Source organism: Prionailurus viverrinus, chromosome A3, assembly GCF_022837055.1.
Source record: "Prionailurus viverrinus isolate Anna chromosome A3, UM_Priviv_1.0, whole genome shotgun sequence".
Taxonomy (NCBI): Eukaryota; Metazoa; Chordata; class Mammalia; order Carnivora; family Felidae; genus Prionailurus; species Prionailurus viverrinus.
Window position 1 is genome coordinate 96,403,265 of NC_062563.1, and position 23,825 is coordinate 96,427,089.

Genomic DNA, 23,825 nt, shown 5'->3' on the forward strand with positions numbered 1-23,825 from the left:
CATTAAGCATATCACAGGGCCCAGCCCAGAGCCAGAGAGGGCAGTCACTACAGAGTTACGTGGCTATGGGCATGCATATGAGGAGCGGTGAATAATTGGGCTCATTAATAAAACAAATCCACTACAATTATTTAAGTTGGCCTCAGTGCTTTTTACTCCATCGAGATATGTTCCAACTTTTATCCTGGTTGCATTAGAACTCCTAGAGGAAAAATCTAGAGGGCAAGAATTGTTTATCTGGCTAAACTAAACCATTATATGTTTGCTGTTGGGGCCATGTACACACGTATTGCTAATGATGACAGCTATGCTTTGAATTAATCCAGTAGAGCCTGAATCTGGGGTGGGGATGGGAGTGGGGAGGGATATGGGAAAAGCATGAAGTCTTATAACTCTTCTTTATAAGTATATATTTTTTTTTCTTTTTAGAAGTAATTGGTTCCATTAGGTAAAGAAGCTAGTATCCCAATTAAAATGATTTAGCTTCGTAGAAGATAGTCAGCGCCATCAGGATAATGAAGTGAATGACCAAAGAATTTTGTGTTTCTCTTGTAAAGAAAACAAAATAAAGCAAAAACAGTGATTATTCTCTAAGTGCTCTTCCACAGCATCATAGATATGCCTCTGCTCTTCCCATCTGCCCCACCCCCAGCCCAAACAATGAACAATGCCATCATTACCAGTGGACTGTGTACATTGATGGCACCTTAGCTTATTAAAGTGGCTTTCTGTGGATTACTGCACTGACTGATTACCTTAATTGACCTTCAGCCTGGTTAAAATTTGCCTGAATTAATGAGGCTCAATTTTTCTCAAGCCCCCTAGGCTGGATGGTTCCTGGACCAGACACTTTGTTGCTTTGATTTTTCATTTTTAATAACAGTTACACCCTAAAGCTTAAGGAAATATGGTAAAAAATATGTCACTGATCATGAAGAGCCCTCAAGCAGCCACATGCATGGGAATATTTAAAGTTTCAAAGTTTTGAGCCCATTTAAAATTACCCTGTACCCCAAATTTGACCTTGGTTTGTATGGCCTACAAAATTCTAGTGAAGAAGTTAATACTGTTAACAAGCTTTTTATAAATATCTGTCTAAATGACAAGACAGATGTCAAGCAGTGAAATATTTGTTAAATGTCATCAGCCCAGCCTAGAAACTTGGATGTTAACTTTTATTTCTAAAAGTCAGGATGGCAGTGGATTGCTCAAACATGCACAAACAATTCTTCCTAAAGACTAGAATGCAAAAAGATGTAAATTGTGGGGAAATTTCAGCAAGGAAAGCTTTCACACTACAGGAAAAATAGGATTGATTAGTATTAGCTACCTGTGCTGAAGAAGATTATGAAATAGTATTTGAGCTCAGCATAAAAGAATGCTGTGATTGATTAGTCACGTCTGGTATAGGCATAGAAAGGAAATGTAGCATACTTTCCATTCCTGTCCTAGTTCATAGTTTGTGATCTTGTTCCTTGTAAATAACCCTGCACCTTTAATTATTTCCTTTAAGTGTTTCTATTTTTTACACCTTCTGCTCATGCTTGAGTAATTGCATTATTATTCTACCAGATCTTTTCTTTATTGGCCATATTTTTGTTTTTGAGTCAGCCTCTGAATTCCTTTCCTGTGTTTGGGGAACTCCTCATTATGTGAATTTTTGGATAAGAAGCCAATGGCCAGTATCCTTCTTGCACAAACACTTTTCCCCAACACCTTCTTTCTTTACCATTGCAACTAGGTAAGGGTGTTGGCACATGACCCAGGATTCAAGTCTGTATTTCACCCAGATAAAAATCAGGTGCATCTGCCTAAGACTTTGAATCAAAAGCTAATGACACAAAGTCACAAGGTATACTAACATTTCTGAGTTCTGTCCCTTCTTTGAACTAGTGGAATGGACTTTCCGCTTGAATCTGCCATAATTAGTTTCTAATGTTTGCAACTAAGAGCTTGACTAATACAATAGGTCTTCCAAGGCAGTGCTCCTCAAACTTTATTGTACTTAGGAATCACGTAGGCATCTTATTAAAATGAAGATTCTGATTGAAATGCAGGTATGGGATGGGGCCTAAGGTTTGCATTTCTCCCATGAATTGGCAGTTATGCTGGCCTGTGGTCTACCCTTTAAGTAGAAGGGGACTGAGAAAGGAATGGCAGCCTTAAACATGGCAGAGTTAGCAGGAAAAAAGAAAAGAAAGCAAAAAAAAAAGGAAATCTCTTTCAATGTGTTCTAGTTAACATAGGGAAGACCAACTAATAAACTTCAAAATGAGGGGGGGGAGTCAACATGGCTGAGAAGTAGGGGGACCTGAAGTTTCCTTATCTCTCAAACACAGCAGTATTTAGGCCAGAAGCCTTGGAATTCCAGGAATCTGGGCCACAGAGTGACAGAAACATTTCCAGGGGCCCATGGAGACAGCTTGGCAGGATAGAGGTGCATGCTTGCAAATTGGGAGAAATAAAATGGGCAGCATAGGCACAGACCCAGGGGGGGGAATCCCCTTCCACAGAGAGACAAAAGGAAGAGAAAGAGAGGCTGTGAAAATGTGGGATTGTGTTTGGACAAGAGAAAACCTCTCTGGACCACAGACCTGGAATGGAAAAAAAATGGAGAGAGTCAGTCTCTAACTTGCAGACAGCCTTAGGAATGACAATCCAGGGTGGTGTGGCTTTGTCTGGACTGCAGTGCGCTGCCCTGTGTGCATGCATTGAGGGGAGAAGGGAGCTAGCTCTGGGCAAGCTCAGAGGCACACTGGGAGAAAGCATTCCCCTTCCTTGAGTGCCGTGGTAAGAAAGTATACTGCCTCTCCAAGGATAAAAGACCCTGTAGGTGCCAGCCAGAGGCCCTTTGTTGGCTGGGCAGAGATGGTGCTACCCCAGAACTGGTGTGGGGTGGAGTGGGATTCTTTAAGACATCAGGGTTTGAATCTCAGCTGAGCGCCTGGGAAGCACAGGAGACTGTGGAGCAAGACAAAGTGGCCCAATCATGCCCGCACAGCACTGTGAGGATAGCCTGAACAGTGTGGTTTGGGACACCTCATCCAGGGAGGAGAGACTGAGGTGTCACCATTTTTCTCCCCATCACCAACATGGTGGAGCTTCATGGAACAGGATAGTGGGCCTTCAGCGGAGGCGCGACCTGCCTGCACCAAACTGTGCCCCTCCATGCCTGGTAACTGTGTTTCTACTAGAGCAAGATTGACACTGACCAACCAGACAGCCCCTCCTCCAGACCAGCACAGCCGCATGTTCCAAGGCACCATCAGATATCGGTCCAGTGTTTTTGCATTTTCTGATTTGATTCTTGGTCAATTCTTGTTTCTTATACCATCAATAAAAATAAACTCAAAATGGATGAAAGACCTAAATGTGAGACAGGACCATCGAAACCCTATAGGAGAAAACAGGAAACAACCTCTTTGACCTCAGCCACAGCAAGTTCTTACTTAACACATCTCTGAAGTCAAGAGACATAAAAGCAGAAATTACCTATTGGGACCTCATATATATATATATGTCTTACCCTTATTTTTTCCTTTCCCTATTCTGGTTGTTGGTTTGTTTAAGCAGACATTTTTAATCTGTTCTTTGTACACCTCTTCTATATCTCCTCTTTCTTTATTTTCCTCTCTCTGTCTCTTTCTCTCTGGATTAAGCTGTATAGGTTCTCAAAAACTCTGCCTGGTCATTTTCTCTTTGTTTTCCCCCACTTCTGTCATTTCTCTCTTTGTATGGGATAAGGCTTCTTCCACCCACCCACCCCTTTTTAAATTTTTTCTAGGGTTACTTCAATGAACACATCAAAGCACACCTGGTGGAAGGTCCAAACCACTACTACAAGTAGGGAGATAAAGCAGCCAGAGTCACAACAACAGAGAGCATGAGACACACTCCAAAAACACTTCCTGAAAGGCCAGGCCCTGGACAGTGTATGACTTTTTTTATATATAGTACTACTTGCAGGTGCAGGACACATAACAAGCTCTTAATACATGTAAAAGACAGAAGACTAGCCAAAGTGATGAAATGGAAGAATTCTCCTCAAAAGAAATTCCAGGAATAAATGACATCCAGAGAATTGTTCAAAACAGATATAAACAATATATCTGAATAATAATTTAGAGTAATAGTCATAAGACTGACTAATAGCTGGGCTTGAGAAAAGCATAGAAGACAGCAGGGACTCTGAGTAAATTAAGCTATAAATGAGATGCAAAATAAACTAGATGCAGTGACAGGAAGGATGGAGGAAGTAGAGGGGAGAATAGGTGAAATAGAAGATAAAATTATGGAAAATGATGAAGCCAAGAAAAATAGAGATGAGAAAACACTGGACCATGAGGGGAGATTTAGAGACCTAAGTGATTTGATGAAACACAATAATATCTGTATCATAAGAGTTCCAGAAGAAGAAGGGAGAGAGAAAAGGGCAGAATGTTGGTTTGAACAAATTATAGCTGAGAACTTTCCTAATCTGGAGAAGGAAGCAGACATCCAAGTCCAGGAGGTGCAGAGACCTCCCTTCAGATTCAACAAGCACAGGCCATCACCATGGCATATCATAGTGAAACTTGGCAAAATACAAAGATAAAGAGAGAATTCTGAAGCAGCTAGGGACAAATGAGCCTTAACCTACAAGTCTAGACACATAAGGGTAGCAGCAGACCTCTCCACTAAAACTTGGCAGGCCAGAAGGGAGTGGCAGGAAATATTCAATGTGCTGAATAGGAAAAATATGCAGCCAAGAATCCTTTATCCAGCAAGGCTGCCATTAAGAATAAAAGGAGAATAAAGGCTTTCCCAGACAAACAAAAACTGAAGGACTTCATGACCACTAAACCACCCTACAGGAAATCCCAAGGGGGACTCTCTGAGTAGAATGTTGCAAAGACTACAAAGGACCAGAGACATAACACAAGCATGAAACCTACAGATTACACAATGACACTAAATCCATATCTTTCAATAATTGCTCTGAATGTAAATGGACTAAATGCCCCAATCAAAAGACACATTGAAAGTGAGGGGATGGAGAATCATCTATCATGCTACTGGAAGTGAAAAGAAAGCTGAAGTAGCCATACTTATATCAGAAAAACTAGATTTTAAACTAAAGACTGTAACAAGAGATGAAGAAGGGCATTTTATCATAATTAAGGGGGCTGTCTATCAAGAAGAGCTAACAATTGTGAATGTTTATGCTCCCAAAATGATAACACCCAAATATATAAATCAATTAATCACAAACATAATCAATCATATTGATAATAATAATGCTAACTGTAGGTGACTTTAATACTTCACTTACAGCGATGGACAGATCATATAGGCCTAAAATCAATAAAGAAACAATGGCCTTGAATGATATATTGGACCAGATGAACTTGACAGATATATCCAGAACTTTTCATCCCAAAGTAGCAGAATACACATTCTTGTCAAGTGCATGTGGAACATTCTCCTAACTAGATCACATAGTAGGTCACAAAACAGCCCTCAATAAATTATATAAAAGGATTGAGATCATACCATGACTATTTTCAGATCACAACACTATGAAACTTGAAATCAACCTCAAGAAAAAATTTGGAAAGCCTCCAAATGCATGGAGGTTAAAGAATATTCTACTAAAGAATGAATGGGTCAACCAGGCAATTAAAGAAGAAATTTAAAAATATATGGAAGCAAATGAAAATGAAAACATGATAGCCCAAACCTTTTGGGATGCAGCAAAGGCTGTCCTAAGAAGAAAATACATTGCAATCCAGACCTATCTCAAGAAACAAACAAAAAAAAAATCCCCAATACAGAACCTAACCTCACACCTTAAGGTACCAGAAGCAGAACATCAAAGAAAGCCCAAAGCCAGAAAAAGAGAAATAATAAAGATTAGAACATAAATAAACAATATAGGATCCAAAAAACCAAACCAAACAATAGAACAGATCAATAAATCTAAGAGCTGTGTTTTTGAAAGAATAAACAAAATTGATGAACCCCTAGCCAGACTTCTCAAAAAGAAAAGAGAGAGAATCCTAATAGATAAAATCATGAATGAAAGAGGAGAGACCACAACCAACACTACAGAAATACAGTTATTAGAGAATACTGTGAAAAATTACCTGCCAAGAAACAGGACAATCTGGAAGAAATGGACAAATTCCTAGACACCCACACACTACCAAAACTCAAATGGGAAGAAATAGAAAATTTGAACAGACCCATAGCCAGCAAAGAAATTTCATCAGTTATCAAAAATCTCCTAACAAATAAGAGTTCTGGGCCAGATGGCTTCCTAGAGGAATTCTGCTAGACATTTAAAGCAGAGTTAATATCTATTCTTCTCAAGCTCTTCCAAAAAAATAGAAATGGCAGGAAAGTTTCCACACTCATTCTGTGAAGCCAGCATTACCTTGATTCCCAAACCAAAGACCCCACTAAAAAGGAGAATTACAGGCCAGTATCCCAGATGAATATGGAGCAAAAATTGTCAACAAGATACTAGCAAATCAAATTCAACTGTATACTAAAAGAATTATTCACCATGAGCCATTGGGGTTCATTCCTGGAATGCAGGGCTAGTTCAATATTTGCAAATCAAACACTGTGATGAATCACATTAATAGAAGAAAAGATAAGAACTATATAATCCTGTCAATAGTTAGAGAAAAAGCATTTGAAAAAATACAGCATTGTTTCTTAATAAAAACCCTCATGAAAGTCAGGATAGAAGTAACATACTTTAACATCATAAAAGCCATATATGAAAGGCCCACAGCTAATATCACCCTCAATGGGGAAAAACAGAGTTTTCCCTCTGAGATCAGGAACACAAAAGGGATGTCCACTTTCACCACTGTTTTTTAAACTAGTGTTGGAAGCCCTAGCCTCAGCAATCAGACAACAAAATTAAAAGTCATCCAAGTTGGCAAAGAAGAAGTCCAACTTTCACTCTTTGCAGATGACATAATACTCTACATGGAAAACCCAAAAGACTCCACCAAAAACTGCTAGAACTGGTACATGAATTCATCAAAGTCACAGGATATAAAATCAATATACAGAAATCGGTTACATTTCTATACACCAATAACAAAGCAACAGAAAGAGAAATCAAGGAATGGTTCCCATTTACAATTTCACCAAGAGCCATAAAATACCTAGGAATAAACCTAACCAAAGGGGTAAAAGTTCTATATGCTGAAAACTGTAGAGATCTGATGAAAGAAATTGAAGAAGACACAAAGAAATGGAAAACTATTCCATGCTCATGGATTAGAAGAACAAATATTGTTGAAATGTTGATACTACCCAAAGCATTCTACACATTCAATGCAATTCCACTCAAAATTGCACTAGCATTCTTCTCAGAGCTAAAACAAACAATCTCAAAATTTGTATGCAACCACAAAAGACCCTGAATAGCCAAAGTAATGTTGAAAAAGAAAAAAGCGGGAGGTATCACAATCCTGGGCTTTAGCCTGTACTACAAACCTGTAATCATCAAGACAGTATGGTATTGGCACAAAAACAGACACATAGACCAATGGAATAGAATAGAGAACCTAGAATTTGTCTCACGAATATATGGCCAACTAATCTTCAACAAAGCAGGAAAGAGTATCCAATGGAAAAAAGACAGTCTGTTTAGCAAATGGTGCTGGGAGAACTGGACAGCAACATGCAGAAGAATGAAACTGGACCACTTTCTTATACCATAAATAAAAATAAACTCAAAATGGATGAAAGACCTAAATGTGAGACAGGAAACCATCAAAGCCCTAGAGGAGAAAACAGGCAACAACCTGTTTGACCTCAGCCACAGCAACTTCTTACTCAACATGTCTCTGAAGGCAAGGGAAATAAAAGCAAGGATGAACTATAGGAAACTCATCAAGATAAAAAGCTCTGCACAGCAGAAGAAACAATCAACAAAACTAAAAGGCAACCAGCAGAATGGGAGAAGATATTTGCTAATGACATATCAGATAAAGGGTTAGTATCCAAAATCTATAAAAAATTACCAAACTCATCATCCAAAAACAAATAATCCAGTGAAGAAATGGACAGAAGACGTGAATATACACTTTTCCAAATAAAACATCCAGATGGCCAACAAACACTCATCACGCTCAACCAGATGCTCAACACCACTCACCATCAGGGAAATACAAATCAAAACCACATTGAGATACCATCTCACACCAGTCAGAGTGACTAAAATTAACAACTCAGGAAACAACAGATGCTGATGAAGATATGGAGAAAGAGGAGCCCTCTTGCCCTGTTGGTGGGAATGCAAACAAGTGCAGTCACTCTGGAAAACAGTGTGGGGAGCTTCCCCAAAAAATTAAAAATAGAACAACCCTACAACCCAGCAATAGCACTGTTAGGAATTTATCCAAGGATACAGGGGTGCTGATTCATAGAGGCACATGCACCCCGATGTTTATAGCTCACTGTCAACAATAGCCAAATTATGGAAAGAGTCCAAATGTCCATCAAGTGATAAAAGGATAAAGAACGTGATGTATGTATGTGTATGTGTGTGTGTGTGTGTGTATATATATATACTATATATATCATTCTATCATTCATATATATATAGTAGTATTCTATCATTCATATATATATATATATATATATGATAGAATACTACTCGGCAATGAGAAAGAATGAAATCTTGCCATTTGCAACAACATGGATGGAACTGGAGGGTATTATGCTAAGTGAAATAAGTCAGTCAGAAAAAGACAGATATTGTATATTGTCACTCATATGTGGAATTTGAGAAACTTAACAGAAGACCATGGGGGAAGGGAAGGGGAAAAAATAGTTACAAACAGAGAGGGAGGGAGGCAAACCATAAGAGACTCTTAAATACAGGGAACAAACTGAAGATTGATGGGTGTGAAGGGAAGGGGAAAATAGGTGTTGGTTATTGAGGCACTTGTTGGGATGAGCACTGGGTGTCGCATGTAAATGATGAATCATGGGAATCTACTCTCAAAGCCAAGAGCACACTGTATATACTGTATGTTAGTTAACCTGACAATAAACTATATTAAAAAAAAACAGTGCATAACACATAGCAAGCATGAAACAAGTGTAAGCCATTGTTGCTGATGGCTCTTGATGGCAAAATATAATTTTAGTTGTGAAAAAAATAAATAAAAAATAAACTTCAAACTATGCAAAGGCTCCAACACAATAGAATTGCGTTGTTAATCATGTAACAATAATGGGCCAGTGGCAGGACACTGGGAAGCTCTCCTCCATGCATTCAGGAGGTCAAATTGATTGTTGAGTGGGGGAGGGAGTGTCCATCATCTTAATTATGGCTTCCAGATCGCCTTGGGTGTCACATCTGGATTCCACCCAGATAGAAATGGAGAATAATATGATGGAGTATACACGAGAAATATGTTTCTTTTTTTTTAAGTTTTTATTATAAAATAAAACACAAATATATAAATCCACACACTATGAATATATAGTTTATTAAATTACTATTATGTAACCCCCCTTATAATCCCTCTTATGTAACTTCAAAAAGTAGAATTTTGCCAGTCTCTTTAAAACCCCTTTCTATGCTTTCTTTCTCCCTCCAAAAGTAAGCATTATCTTGACTTTTAAAGTATTCACTTCCTTATGTGTCTTTGTGGTTTAATCACCCTAATGCATATCATCAAATGATATAGTTTAGTTTTGCCCACATTTTAGGATATGTCTATTTAGTCTCTTAATCTATAGCATCCCCTTTCATCCCTTTCTTTCAGTTATAAGCCATCTGTTGAAGAACCCGGATGGCTTGCACTGTAAGTTGTCCACAGTTTGCATTTTGCTGGTTAGATGCATGTGGTATTGGATACCCGGGTGGCTCAGTCAGTTAAGCAACTGACTTTGGCTCAGGTCATGATCTCACGGTTCGTGGGTTCAAGCTCCGAGTCGGGCTCTGTGCTGACAGCTCAGAGCCTGGAGCCTGCTTCAGATTCTGTCTCCCTCTCTCTCTGTTCCTCCCCTGCTCGTTCTCTGTCTTGCTCTGTCTCTCAAAAATAAATAAACATTCAAAAAAAATTTTTAGATGCACGTGGTGCAGTTCTTTATGTCATTCTGTATTTTCTGCAAATCACTGGGGGATCCAGAGCCTCCACCCTCTTCAGGTTTGATCTCTTTGGCAACACTGTAGCTGGGAATGTGCCATTTTAACAGAAGGTACATAGTGTCTGGTTGTCTTTTGTATGTGTGTGTGTGTGTGTGTGTGTGTGTGTGTGTGTGTGCGTGTGTGTGATGTTTTCCACCACTGATGTTCATTGCCTAGATTTCTTAATTCATTAAAGGTTGCAGAATGGTGGTATCCTATCATTTTGTTTTCATTTAAGTTGAGTAAGTTTATAAAGTTTCTTCATAAGGAATTTCAGTTCATACAGGAAAGGCAAGATGTAGTCTTGATTCTTTCAAGAGAAATGAGTTGGTTCCTTGACAGCCTCTAAAGGTAACCAGCTAATTGTTTTGTTTTGTTTTGTTGTCATTATAAACTCATGTATTTAAATATATTTGATGAGTTTCAATCCACTGGAATTTTAATCTTTTGTGAAGTTCAAAATGTGTAATCTTTGGCCAAGTGAGGGGCTCCTGAGTTATTTTAAACATGACCCTAGTAGTCTTTGATAGCTCTTTGCATAATAAAATATTTCAGGACTTTTGGTATATTTCAGCTTCAAAGTTCTAGCCATTTCCGCAAGAAGCCCTGATTTGTTTTAGTGGAAAATTGTATTTCACAGTGTTCATTGCCATTGGGCTGCCATTGTTTTTAAGCCTTTTCATTGGACAGAACTGGGAAATTGTGTGTGTGTGTGCGTGTGTGTTTTAAAATCTTGTGTTCATATTGACATTTCTTCTTCAGATCTAGGAATATAGGGTTTTTCCCAAACTTCTTCTATATTTCACCTTCCTTCTTCCACACCATTACTCCTCATTAACAAGAGCATAGGAGATAAGAGATAACTTCTCATGACTAATCGTTTGCTTTCTTCTGCCTTTAAACACAATAGTATTAGAACACTAATAGTAATACTACCACCATAATTAAAATTACGTAAAACAGATAAAATATTTTTGTACATCTTATTCCCTTTTTCTTCTTGTTTACAGTGTTGTACTGTATCTTCATTGCCAGAGCCATGTAGCTGCTTCATATGATAATCTCCCTCATTTAAACATCATATATTCTTAGTTCTACAAACAAGTATATATCTAATGCTCACTGTCAGTTTCATGCTGATGTTTTCTGAGTTATTTTGGTTGTTAAAGATCTTTCTCTAACAGATTCTCTGACAGAGTCTCATGAGAACAATATTTTCTGTGTTCTTGCACATTGATCAAATTTTGTCTGTGCCTTCTATTCTTCAAAGTCAGTTTTGCTGGCTGTAAAATTCTTCACTCACATTTTCTTTCCTTGAGTATCTTAAATTATAGTACTTCATTTTCTTCAGGCATAAACCTTTGCTATTGAAAAGTCTGATGATCATTTGATTTTCTTTCCTGTATGAGCCATTTGTTCTATTTGTCTAAATACACAAGGATTTCTTCCCCTGTTTTTATTTAGAATCCAGGTTTTTTGCCTGACAATTTGCATTAGTCTTCCTAGGTACATGATATATCCTTTCAGAATGTAATTTATATGTATATGAAAGTGTTCATGAATTATGATTTTTAGCATTTGTTTTCTGTTTTGCTTTTCTTCTTCAGGGACATCTGGTAGCCAAATACTGATTTTTTTTTTTTTTTGTCTATCTTCAGTATTTGCCACTTTTCCTTAAATCTTTTAAAATATTTTTCTAAGAATTTCTTTTGGATTTTAATTTTTTCCTTCTTTTCTCTTTCCATTTCTCTTAAGGCATTTGCTATTGTATTTATTCATTCTTGTTTAGTCTTCTTTTTTTAAAAGAAAGATTTTTCTTTAATTTACAATTCTTAACTTTCATGACCTCATTGTATATATTTTTTTTCTTTTTGTAATTTATGTCTTATTTAATATCTTTTATAATTTTTTAGTGTATTTGAATTTATTTGAGATAGTAGTTTACAGTTTTAATCTGTGTTACAAGTATATGTTTCTGGCATGGTTTCACTGTGTATAAGGAATATTATATTCCTTATTCTTATTTTTCTTATAATAACTTTATATGAGTTTTGACCTTGATAATTTTAAGTTGTTCATTTTTATGTGAACTCACTTTCCTTGAAGGTTTAGAAAGAGGCCTGATTGACTTAGCTATTCTAGCTTTACAGAGCTCTCACTTCTGTTATTTTTGTCTGATTTAAAAAATATGGTTGCTTGGCTGGTGACATAACCTGGCTCTCTGCTTACCTCCCCCACTTCTTCTGGGCCTTTTTCTTTTACCTCTGTTGTTCCTGTCAAGTTCAATTTGATTATACTTCCAATAGTTTCTCCTTCATGTGGGACTCTGTCCTGGAAGAGAGGCTTGGAAGATCAATTTTAAGTGCTCACTGCACTCTTCCCTTCAGACCTTCTGGCCATGGGCTCTTCCACTTGCTACCTTATAATTATAGGCATATTATTTCATATTTCTCAGTCCCATTTTCTTCATTTGAAAAAAAAAAACTTATATAAGAAACATCCCTATCTCATGGTGTTGTTTGGGGGATTAAATGATGTAATATCTTGGGGTGCCTGGGTGGCTCAGTTGGTTAAGCATCCAACTTCAGCTCGGGTCATGATCTTGCATTTGGTGAGTTTGAGCCCCACGTCAGTCTCGGAGCTGTCAGCATAGCAGCCTGGAGCCTGCTTCAGATTTTGTGACTCCCTTCCTCTCTGCCCTTCCACCACTCATGCTCTGTCTATCTCTCTCTTTCCCTCAAAAAAATGCATAAACATTAAAAAAATTTTAAATGATGTAGTATGTAAAGATCTTACTTGAGAATCTGCCACATTGTATGTATCTAGAATATATGAGCTCACCCATAACCAACATTATTCCTGAGCTGTAGTTTAACACATGCTGCCAAATAAGTAACTAATTAATATTAACTTTGCATAGACTTTATGTATTTTATATGGTGAAATACCAAGCCCAATTCAGAGGTAAACCAAACTAAGTTAGATTGCACACATACATACCTTACAATAGTTCGTGCAAAAAGGAATGGGAATTTGTAATTTGTTCAAAGTTCTCCTTCTTCTGACCAATAATAGATATGCATGTGTCACCCTACTAAAAGATTTGCCTGAATACTCCTCAATAGGTACATTTGTTTGGAAAACATACACATTGTTTACCATCTTCACTTGCATTTATTTGGGTGTTTTCTCTCTGTACACATCCTGAAAATCATGAACAAAGCAGCACTGAGGTAATTATTCAGGTACAGTTTCTCTTTCTTTCTTTCTTTTTTTTTTTCATGCAGCTGCCCTGCTTCCCATTTTAACAATGTGGAAATGATATGTAATTATGCATTGTTACATATTCGGATATGTTTATTTTTACTTACCTTAAAGAATAATTCTAAGTACTTCTTTCTGGAGCACAGCAACTATCTCATCATAGTACTTGGGCAGAAACATTTTTGAGATTATGAGAGGTTTCATGTTTCCACTCTATCAAAGTCAAATAATGTATGTAGAAAGGACAGGTTACTGCAAAACGGTAAGATTTTAAGGGTAGCTTCAAGGCCCAACGCTTATCTAAAGCTGTCCCCATTTGCTGGTTGATGCCTACATTTCTCCATTTTTAATGAGCCTTGAACTAAGTTCTGAGTCCTTGAGCTATATCATGATTCAAAACTTCCTGAAGGGAGACATTTGGGCCAATGAAGGAGGAAAAAAGACTTTCTTTAGGAGAGGGCCTATAATATATTAAGCTAAAGGCCACATATGTAACTTTCAAATTAACATTTAATATAGTTAATTCAGAACAGTGTATCAATCATCTCTGTTTTCTTTTGATACGATAAGCACTGGGAAAATTAAAAACAGTTGAAACATTATTTCCATGGATAATGAGAACTGGGCAGAGTTTAGAAAAATTTTTTATTCTCAGGCAGTAATTTAATCCATATTGCTAAGTGAGTAATAGACTCATAAATACCATTCTTCTATTCCTTAATTGTGTGTGTTTTGTTTTTGTTTTTACTGCAGCTTCGGAAAGCAGTGATGGATCACATATCTGATTCTTTCTTGGAAACCAATGTCCCTTTGCTAGTTCTCATTGAGGCTGCGAAGAGTGGGAACGAAAAGGAAGTGAAGGAATATGCCCAAGTTTTCCGTGAGCATGCCAACAAACTGGTGGAGGTAAGTCAGGAGAGGCCTGAAGAGTAGAACTTATTGATGGGTTTAGTCTCTACACACGCCCTTTCGAATTTCAGTAGACAGCCCTTCTACGGTTTTCTGGTTTTCCTGGAGAAATAAAGTCCTGGATGCTGCCTTTTTTTTTTTTAACCTTCTCATGATTCCATCTGCTAACCAGAAGCAGGTTATCAGTATTCTTTCCTTTCTCTATATCACAATTCTAAACATGTTCTGGAACGCATCTGCTAATTTTCCTGAACAATAGGTAGAAGCTGAGGCAGGAGAGGTAGAAGGGATGCTCCAAAGTGCCGAATGCTAGCTTTGATTTGAGAGAATAGAATTAAAATTGCCGAATGGAGGTTTAAATGCTTCCCTTTTTTTCCTCCTTATCCCTCTCTCCACTCCATGCCCCTCAGCCTAGATTAGCTGGCCACATTATATGCTAGTGAAAAAAGCATCTCACTTTCCCCAAAGAGATATTGGGATTCCTGATGAAAGATCTTGGGACAGTTGGAGGAGTGTAATTTCAGAGTCGTAAGTATATTCTATGTGTTAGAGAAATCTGTGGAGGTTGTTTTATAAATGCAGAATTGTGCTATGTAATATTGGAAAAATATTATTCAAGGCCAACAAAATGAAAGTAAACTGATAACCAGGCTGCTTGTATCTAGGAGCTGAAAACCAACAGCTTGGCAAAGGTTGGATTTAGTGACGTGGACTGACTAGAAACTTAGAGATGTTAAATAGAAAGTGTGTGTGCTTGAAGAAAAGAGTCTAGGAGGGGTGAAGATCCTGGCAAAGTTAGGGAATAGTTATCAGGGCCGGGCTGTAAGCACTTGAAAACAACAACAACAAAACTCTGGTATATCCCCACTTTAATTCACCATGACAACAGTCATCAAGTTGAGTGTGCAAAACCCTGGGCCAGAGTATTGGAACACTTGAACCCTTGAACTTCCCTCCATAATCCCAGTGTCTTGAGGCAACACCAGCCTGGAACTAAAATTAGACCTACTTATGATATCAAGGCAGTCTCTCTAGCTCTGTCTCCACCTGCAAGTCAAGAACTCCATCACCCCTCACATTCCACCTACATGTTGCAGGAGTTCACTTAGCCATTGAGGAAGCCAGAGTCTTCTCAAGGTTGACCTTCCTTGTTTTGAGAAAGAGAAGGTAAAAAAAGAGCAGGGGTAGAGTGGGAAGGGGAGGAGGAAGAAGAAAAGAAATAATGCCGAATGAATGCTACAAAAGTTTTAAATATTCATATGTAATAAAATAGTAGTATTAACGTAGAGATAGACCATCACATTAATGTAACTTCATTGTTTACAAGATAATTGCAAAACTTATAGAAAGCATTAATTAATGATGTGTTGTAGACATTGTGGACAGAAAGAAGGGACATGAGTTCAAAGTTGTGTGATAAACATATCCTATTTCCATTCTTGTCTGTGTCATTCCGTGATCCTGTATGTAGCCTCATTTGAGATAACACTTGAGCTTCAAACTTGATGCCCTGTGTAAATGTGAGCCCAAGTAGCCCTCATGTCTACTCATTCTCCCTTCTCCTATGATAGACCCTGGACCCAGTCACCATTTCCCCTCATCCCATCTGTAGGATTCACTGTAGACATGACCAGCCACTGTGAGTGATCCCTGACCCTCAATTTGTGGCAGAAGCAGAAGGTCAGTCAGAACTCCATGGTTCAGAAAATCATTGTTTGGCTTCCCTCAGTTATTCCCTTTATTGCCCCTGAGTGGTCACTGCAGGCAGCAGCACTGTGGAATGTCTCCATGCCCAAATAATATAGGAACTAGGGTGGGACTGGCCTGATTGGAGAGGAACTAGAATAAAAAAACATTTCTGTAGGTTATGTCCTGCAAACAAGTGCTATATTGCTGATGTATACATGTAAAAAAAAAAAAAAGCTGGATCACTGGGCTGAAAGTCACTAGTTTTCTAATTTTGAAAGTACTTATTGTGCATCTGGGTTGCTTAGTCAGTTAAGTGTCTGACTTCAGCTCAGGTCATGATCTCATCATGGTTTATGGTTTTGAGCCCTGCATCGGGCTCTGCACCGACAACCCAGAGCCTGCTTCATATTCTCTGTCTCCTCTCTCTGCCCCTTACCTGATCATGTTTTGTTTTGTTGTTTTTTTTCCTCTCTGTCTCTCTAAAATGAATAAATAAATACACATGAAAAGAAAAGAAAAAAAAAGTACTTGAATAGAAATGGGCATCTTTTTAGATCTTAGTTTTTGTGTCTGTAATATGAGAAATTTGGTTAATATGTTGATTTTATACCCATTGACTCTGATAACCCACCTACTAATTCCAGAAGTTTGACTGTTTCCTTTTGGATTTTCTTTATATCAATAATGCTGTCTGTAAATTAGGACAGTTATATTTCTTCTTTTCCAATCCTTATACCTTGTTTTTTTCCTCTCATTGTTGTACTAGTGGGGACCTTCAATATGATATTGTGGTGATAGACTTTTTTTGTTTCTTCTAGATCTCCATGAGAAAATTTTAATGTGTTATTACTAATTGTATTGTTTCTTCTAGATTTCTTGTAGATAATGTTATCAGATTAATTTAGTTCCCTTTTATTGCTCATTCACTAAGAATATAGAATTGTATCAAGCAAGTTTTCTGCACATTTTGAGACAATTAAATGTTTGTTTTTTTTTTTTTTGTCTCCGTTAATATCCTTCAGAAGTGTTGGTATCTAAATTATGCTTTTCCTCAAAAAAAGAGTAAAAAAAAAAAAGAGCAGAAAACCTGCCATTACTTAGTTTTTTAAATGTTTGGAGGAATTCACCGATACAGCAACCTGAGCCTGGGTATTTATTTGAGGAAAGGTTTACACATTGCAGATTCAATTATTTTTAATAAACGTAAGACCATTAAAATTTTCTATTTCTTTTTGTGTCAGCTTTCATAAATTGTATTCTAGGAATCTGTTATTTTTATTTAATTTTCAAGTTATTTGGCATAAAATTATATATAATATTCTCCTTTTAAAACTAATCTGTGTCAGGATGCCTGGGTGGCTCAGTGGGTTAAGCACCCAATTTCACCTCAGGTCATGATCTCATCATTTATGAGTTAAAGCCCTGTGTCAGGCTTTGTGCTGACAGCTCAGAGCCTGGAGCCTGCTTTGGATTCTGTGTCTCCATCTCTCTCTGACCCTCCCCTGCTCATGCTCTGTCTGTCTGTCTGTCTCTCTCTCTCAAAAATATATATAAACATTAAAAGTAAAAATGAATCTGTATCTGCATTATTATTTAAGTTCTTTTACTCTTTATAGTGGTAATTGGTGCCTTCTCTCTTTTTTTCTCAGTTCTGCAAGAGGTTTATAAATTTAATATTATTTTTTATAACATAGCTTTAAGGTTTGTAGATTTTCTTTGTTTTCTATTTTATTTATGCTGTTATTTTTATAGTTTTTATGCTTTCTTCTGGTATGACTTACTGTTTTTCTAACTTTCCAAAATCAACAATCACATTTTAGCTTTTTTTATTTTAGTAATATATGCATTTAAGGCTTAATTTTTCCCTAAGCTATGCTTTTATCTAATTATTTTCTACTGACCTAATTTTTAGCTCACTCATCCTGCTTCCATTTGTGTCCAGTATTCTTGAAACTGATTTATTAAGTTCAATTGTTTTAAAATTTATAGCCAATTCTTGTTTTGTTTAATTGATTCTGGTTTTCTAGTAAAATTCATTACTAGATCTCTTTTAAAAAAAATGTTAATCATAGTTATTTTTAAAGTCCAAATCAAAGAACTCCAACATTTAGGTCAATTTCTTTTGTGTTTTATAGTTGCCCCACAGAGGGCAACTCTTCCCCACCCACACAGAAAAAGTGGCTTGCATTTAGAGACTGATGATGCAGCATACCAACAGAGGGGGTGAGCGGGTTCATTAGACATAAAAAAGGACTTTTGAGGAAGAGAAGAGCAGGCATACAAGCTAGTCCTGAGTAGCTTCAGCAAAAACAAGAAAAAGTGGTTTTGGGTTTTATTTTGTTAGAGGGATGGACTGGGGTCGAGACCTCCATGTGTGACCTGGGCTTTGAATGGTTCAAACTTCCCTGTTGGCATCGAAAAAAAGGTGGGCTTTCGTACGAGGTTGCCCAGTTGTGGGGCAAGATGGAAAGGGGGGAGTGGAGCTTAAGAGCTGTCAGCAGTCAAACATTCAAAATGGAGTAAGATCCTGAATTATGATTCACTCCTAATGTTTGATGACTGGAATGTGCAATGTTTCATTTAATTGAATTTGAATTTGTTTAAGCTGTTATGGAGCTCTATGAGGCTTCCAAAATGGAGGCAGACTTTTTTTTTTTATAGCATCTGTTTTTATTATTTGATTTTTATCTTGATTATGGCCTTTTAAAAAAATGTTAGGTAATTTTTTATTGAATGGCAAACATTTGTATGAAAAAATATAAAGGATCTGTGTTTTAGTGTTTTGGGCTGCTAGAAGAAAATACCATAGACTGGGTGGTTTATATACAACAGAAATTTATTTCTCACAGCTCTGGAGGCTGAAAGGTCCCAAGGGCAAGGCAGGAGAATGGATGCATTCTGGTGAAGGCCCTCTTCCTGGGTCATAGCAGGTGCCTTCTCGCTGTGTCCTTACATAGTGGAAGATGTAAGGGATCTCTCAGGAGTCTTTTGTAAGAACATTAATCCCATTCATGAGGGCACCATCCTCCTGACCTTAGAACCTCTCAAGCCTCCACTTCCAATATGATCATATTGGGCATTAGGATTTCAACACATGAATTTTGGCAGACAGATAACCAACATTCCAACTCTGTAGTTAGGCTACTGCTTTCTCTTTCCAGAAAGTATTCACTTTACCCTAAAGGGCAGCAGATGTTGTGATGAGCACCGGGCATTGTATGGAAGTGTTGAGTAACTAAATTTTACACCTGATACTAATATTACACTGTATGTTAACTGGAATTAAATAAAAGCTAAAAGCTAAAAACTAAAAAAAAAAAAAAAAAGAAAAAAAGCAGCAGAGAGACCATTTCAATCCAAAGACTGACATGATCTGAGCCTTGTTTAGCCTTTTTTAGGTGTAAGCTACCTTTCTTTTACCCCCGTACTATGGAATGGGGCTGCCAGCGGAGGACCAGATGTGTTACTAAGTATCTCAACTTATTTCTGAAGCAATTTCTCCAGTTTTTGTTTTCCTGTCATGATATGGTTGAAAACATGGTTCTGCTTTTTGAATGCTTTTAATGTGTAATGTAACGGAGAAATATCTTAACAGGATAAAAACAAACAGACAAACAAACAAAAAACCTGCGACCAGGTGCCAGTCTTTGAACCTCCCTTCTCTCTGAGACCTTTGCTTTCTTGGATGTCCTGGATTCCAGTGTTCACCTCTCCAGATCTATGAGATTGTTGGAAACTCTAAATAATTATCTTCTTCTCAGCAACAACCTTTTATGTGGTGTCTCGGTTTCTTTTTCAACACAGAATTAGCAAATGTTTGGGAAGAAAAGTGAAATGCACAAAGTTAGGGACCCTCAATGAACATGTCTTCTTGAGCAAGTGTGGTTTGTGACTCCCTTGGCAGTTGTCTCATGCTTTCAAGGAAATTATTTTTATGCTGTATTTCTAGTTGTTCTCAGCAGGAGGGTGAGTCTCTCTTTTTTTTAATGTTTCTTTATTTTTGAGCGCACGCGCTTGCGAGCGAGAGAGCGCAAATGTGCTTGCAGGGGAGGGGCAAAGGGGCAGAGAATCCAAAGCTGGCTCTGTGCTGATAGCAGTGATCCAGATGTGGGGCTCAAAGCCAGGAATTGTGAGATCACGACTTGGGCCAAAGCCAGAAGCTTAACTGACTGAGCATCGCAGGAACCCCAGAGAGTGGGTCTCATATTGGCTACTCCTTTATGGCTGGAGTTAGAAATCCCCGAGAGAGCTGGTTTAGGTAAGTTTGCAGGGGCTTTTCTTTGTTTCATTAATATTTTTAGTCAGATATCTCTTTTTTCAGTGGAAATATTGAGCTTCCATACCTGAAAGAAATACATTAATTGATAACAACAGTTCTGATTGGATTGAAATAACCATCCCAGTGCTTCGTCCATTTCCTGTAGTTCCTTCGCTTAGCGCGCCCTTCTGCCAAACACCACCTCAGAATCCTTCCAGGGCACATTTGATCCCTATTTAAGAACTTCTGATGCAGCTCTGAGTTGCCATTAATATAAATTACATAAGCATTATATTTTAGATAATTTTGAATGAAGAATGATTACATAAAATAATCATTGAATCAATGGTGATAATTTTAGCTCTTCAACATTTTTTTAGTTATTGAATTTCATTATAATATATCCACTTTTCCATCAATGTGTATGATTTTTTTCTCATATTTCTGTGCCACATTCTCCCAGTTTGGTATTTGCTGTTCACAGAGATCAGCGTGATGAAGTCAATGGAAGGTGTCACGACCTATAACACTATGTTGTGGTCCTTAGAACATCTGTAACAAGGGCAGTTTTAGTGCAAATAAAATATTAGCAAAATATGAATCAGAAAAAAATAATTTGGCCTTTCATAATTACCTTAACAAGTGAAATTTTATGGTTTTCTTCCCCACAGTGTAACATTTAATGAAGACAAGGTGAATTTACACCAGGGTTTGTTGATTAAGAGAATTTAACAGGTCAGCTATGATGCTTTGGGATCTATAATATCAGCCATTATAGGACATATCACCAGTAGAAATGAATTATTTTCAATGTAGCCATTTTACCTCATCTCCAGAATCCAGCTAACTCATCCCCTCTGAAGGTTGGCTGAGGGCTTCAAGGTAAAGGTGACTCTGAGGGTGTGCTGTGCTGATCAGAGGACCCCTGTTGTACCTCCTTTCCAAGGCTTGTCAAGAAATGGAATGCAAAGTATGCCAACTTAGTACCAAAGTGATGCAGTCTGGGTAAGGGCAGAGTGGATGTAAAATGTGGGCAAAATAAGCATTGTTACAAAGAAAATACAAGCTAATCTGGAAAATGAGATGCAGAATCAATACAGCTGTTTTCAGAGCCTCCAGACTGGTTTTATCCCTTCCATTGCTTTCTGACTCAGAGTTGAGGCGCTTCTCCTCTTTCTCCCACTACATCTCTACCATGAGCAACAAAAGGGTTTGTATGTAAGCTTAAATGTGCCATTGTCTGTCAGACTGCAGTGTCCTCCCAACAGTCATCTCTCATATGCCTGGTCCTCCTTGAGGCCCTTCTGCACATGACAGAACTTCTAAAAATGCAAGTTGATCATGCAGTGTTCCTGCCTGAGGCCATTCAGAGACTTCCTATTGTTCTTAGGTGGAAAACCAACATAATAAAGACCTATGCAGGGCTTGCATGATCTGGCCCCTTCTTCAGTCTCTAACTAGCCTTCTTGCCCTCTCCCACTTCCCACAAGGTATCAACCTCACACAGACCGTCTTCCACTTGTGGGATGTGCCGTGCTCCCTCCACACCAGGCTTGTGCTTAGGTTATCTCTTTCCCAGCAGACTCCCCATTCTACTTTTTCCTCTTATTTCTAATCATTGTTCAGCTTTCAGCTCAAACATCATGTCCCTGAATGGGATCAATTCCCTGTGTTTTTTATTCTTAGGGAACACTATTTACTTTTGATTTGCACACATCCAGCTCTACTATTGTATGCTATTTCTCCTGCCAGATAAGCAGTTCCTTTAGAAAGGGGCCATGTCTAATTTATTCCTAACTAAATCGCAGCATGTGGCTGAGTAGTTAGCATATAGCAGGTATTCAATAAATAGATGTTGCCTAAAGAGTGAATAAAATAATGAATGCAGCCAGGGATACTGCCAACTTTTTGGCTCCTGGGATAATATATTTTAATAGCATGGCTGCAGGGGCTGAAGGTCCCTAAACAGGTGCCTCTTGGGGTCACTAAAGAGGCATTGTGCTTATTTAATTTCCTAATTACTGCAAAGAAGGAACCTCAAATCTAAGAAGGACTAATGCGGAGAACTCCCATTTCTACTGAGTAGAAAGACATCGCTGTTTACAGGCTTAAGAGAAGCTGAACAGACTCTGTCATGATGCTCCTGAGGTAGTGCCCCTAACTCTGCTGTCATGTCTCCCCAGCCCACTGCCTCAGGAGCATGTGGTTGTCCTGATCCTTGGTTACCAAGGATGTGGGAGAGGGATGTGGTTCTGACACAGTGAAGCACACAACTGATGCCAGAACAGTGATGAGTTGGACAACGGAATCTCAGTTCTCCACTTTGTCCTTCTGGTTTACTCCTGAAGGCAGTACCCTATGCAAGGAGCAACTTGAGTCTGTAGCAAGTGGAAGGTTGGAAATGAGGGGCAAGTCCTAATATTCAGAATAACTAATGTGATCATCAGCAAAGCACAGTCTGCCTCTGTTTCAGCCTTGAGTAAATTGCTTTTCTCAATCTTTCCACTTCATTCAGAAAAATTCATTCAACAACAAATGTGCTGAGTGGCTACCATGTGGTGACAGGTGCTGGCAAGATAACCGTGAACAAACCAGATAAACTTCCTGCTCTCATGGGGCATACTTTTGGGGAAGATAGAGAAAAAGTGAGATAAATATATAAATAAGGTGGAAACTGAGTACTAAAGAGCAAAATAAAGCAGAGCAGAGTGGTAGAGAATGATGATGGAGATGGGCATGTGTGAGCAGAAAAGGCTTGTCTCCTCAGATGACTATTAAGCAGGGACCCGAAGGAAGTGGAAGAATATTGTGGGAACAGAAAAGGCAAAGCCCCCCAAGGCAGCAGTGTGCTTGTTGTGTTTGCCTAAGAACAAAGCGACCCGTGTGCCTGCAGGTCAGAGGGAGTAGAAATTATTTCAGAAATGAGATTGAGGGCTGGGTGTAAACACTGTATTTTGCTCAGATATTTAAAACTCTTGAAGGATTTGAACAAGGCATGCCATGATCTGACTTCCATGCTGAGAATTACTCTGCTGCTATATGGAAAATATATAGTAGAGTGACAGAAGTAGACGGGAGAATAGATAAAAGAATGTTCCAGTAGTCCAGCAAGGGGTTGGCGCTTTGACTAGAGGAGAGGCAGTGAAGGTGTGGGCAGAAGTGCTTAGATTTGGGTTATATTTCCAAGGTTGAACCAATGCATTGTGTGTTAGGAGATGAGGCAGAAAGGAGTCTGGGATGAGGTTTTGACATGCTGCAGTAGTGAAATCACTTGGAACTCTTAAAAAACATAGCTTACACGCTCAGACTGGCTTGATGAGCTCTGGCTGCAGCTTTGTGATAGGCGCAATCCCGAAAACCCTATGCAAATATCTTGGGTTTAAATAAATACAATAGACCTTTGTATATTACAGGATCTTGATTCAAACTGTGAACTGAAAAACTCAAGAAAAGCTGCATCAAAAACTACATTGGTGGAAACAGGTCTCCATGCTTTTTTTTTTAATATTTATTTATTTTTGGGGGAGAGTGTAACCAGGAGAGGGGAACAGAGGATCT

At 38.2% G+C, this 23,825-nt stretch overlaps 1 protein-coding gene across 5 annotated transcripts in view; it reads left to right on the plus strand.

The window, feature by feature from the left end:
- The window catches only part of CTNNA2 (catenin alpha 2), a 1,116,199-nt gene that overhangs the window by 863,702 nt on the left and 228,672 nt on the right, over nucleotides 1–23,825 (plus strand). For all 5 annotated transcript variants that reach the window (XM_047854186.1, XM_047854187.1, XM_047854188.1 and 2 more), the window contains exon 9: nucleotides 14,165–14,317. In XM_047854186.1, the coding sequence (XP_047710142.1) occupies nucleotides 14,165–14,317 (153 nt within the window). The remainder of the gene's footprint in view (nucleotides 1–14,164; nucleotides 14,318–23,825) is intronic.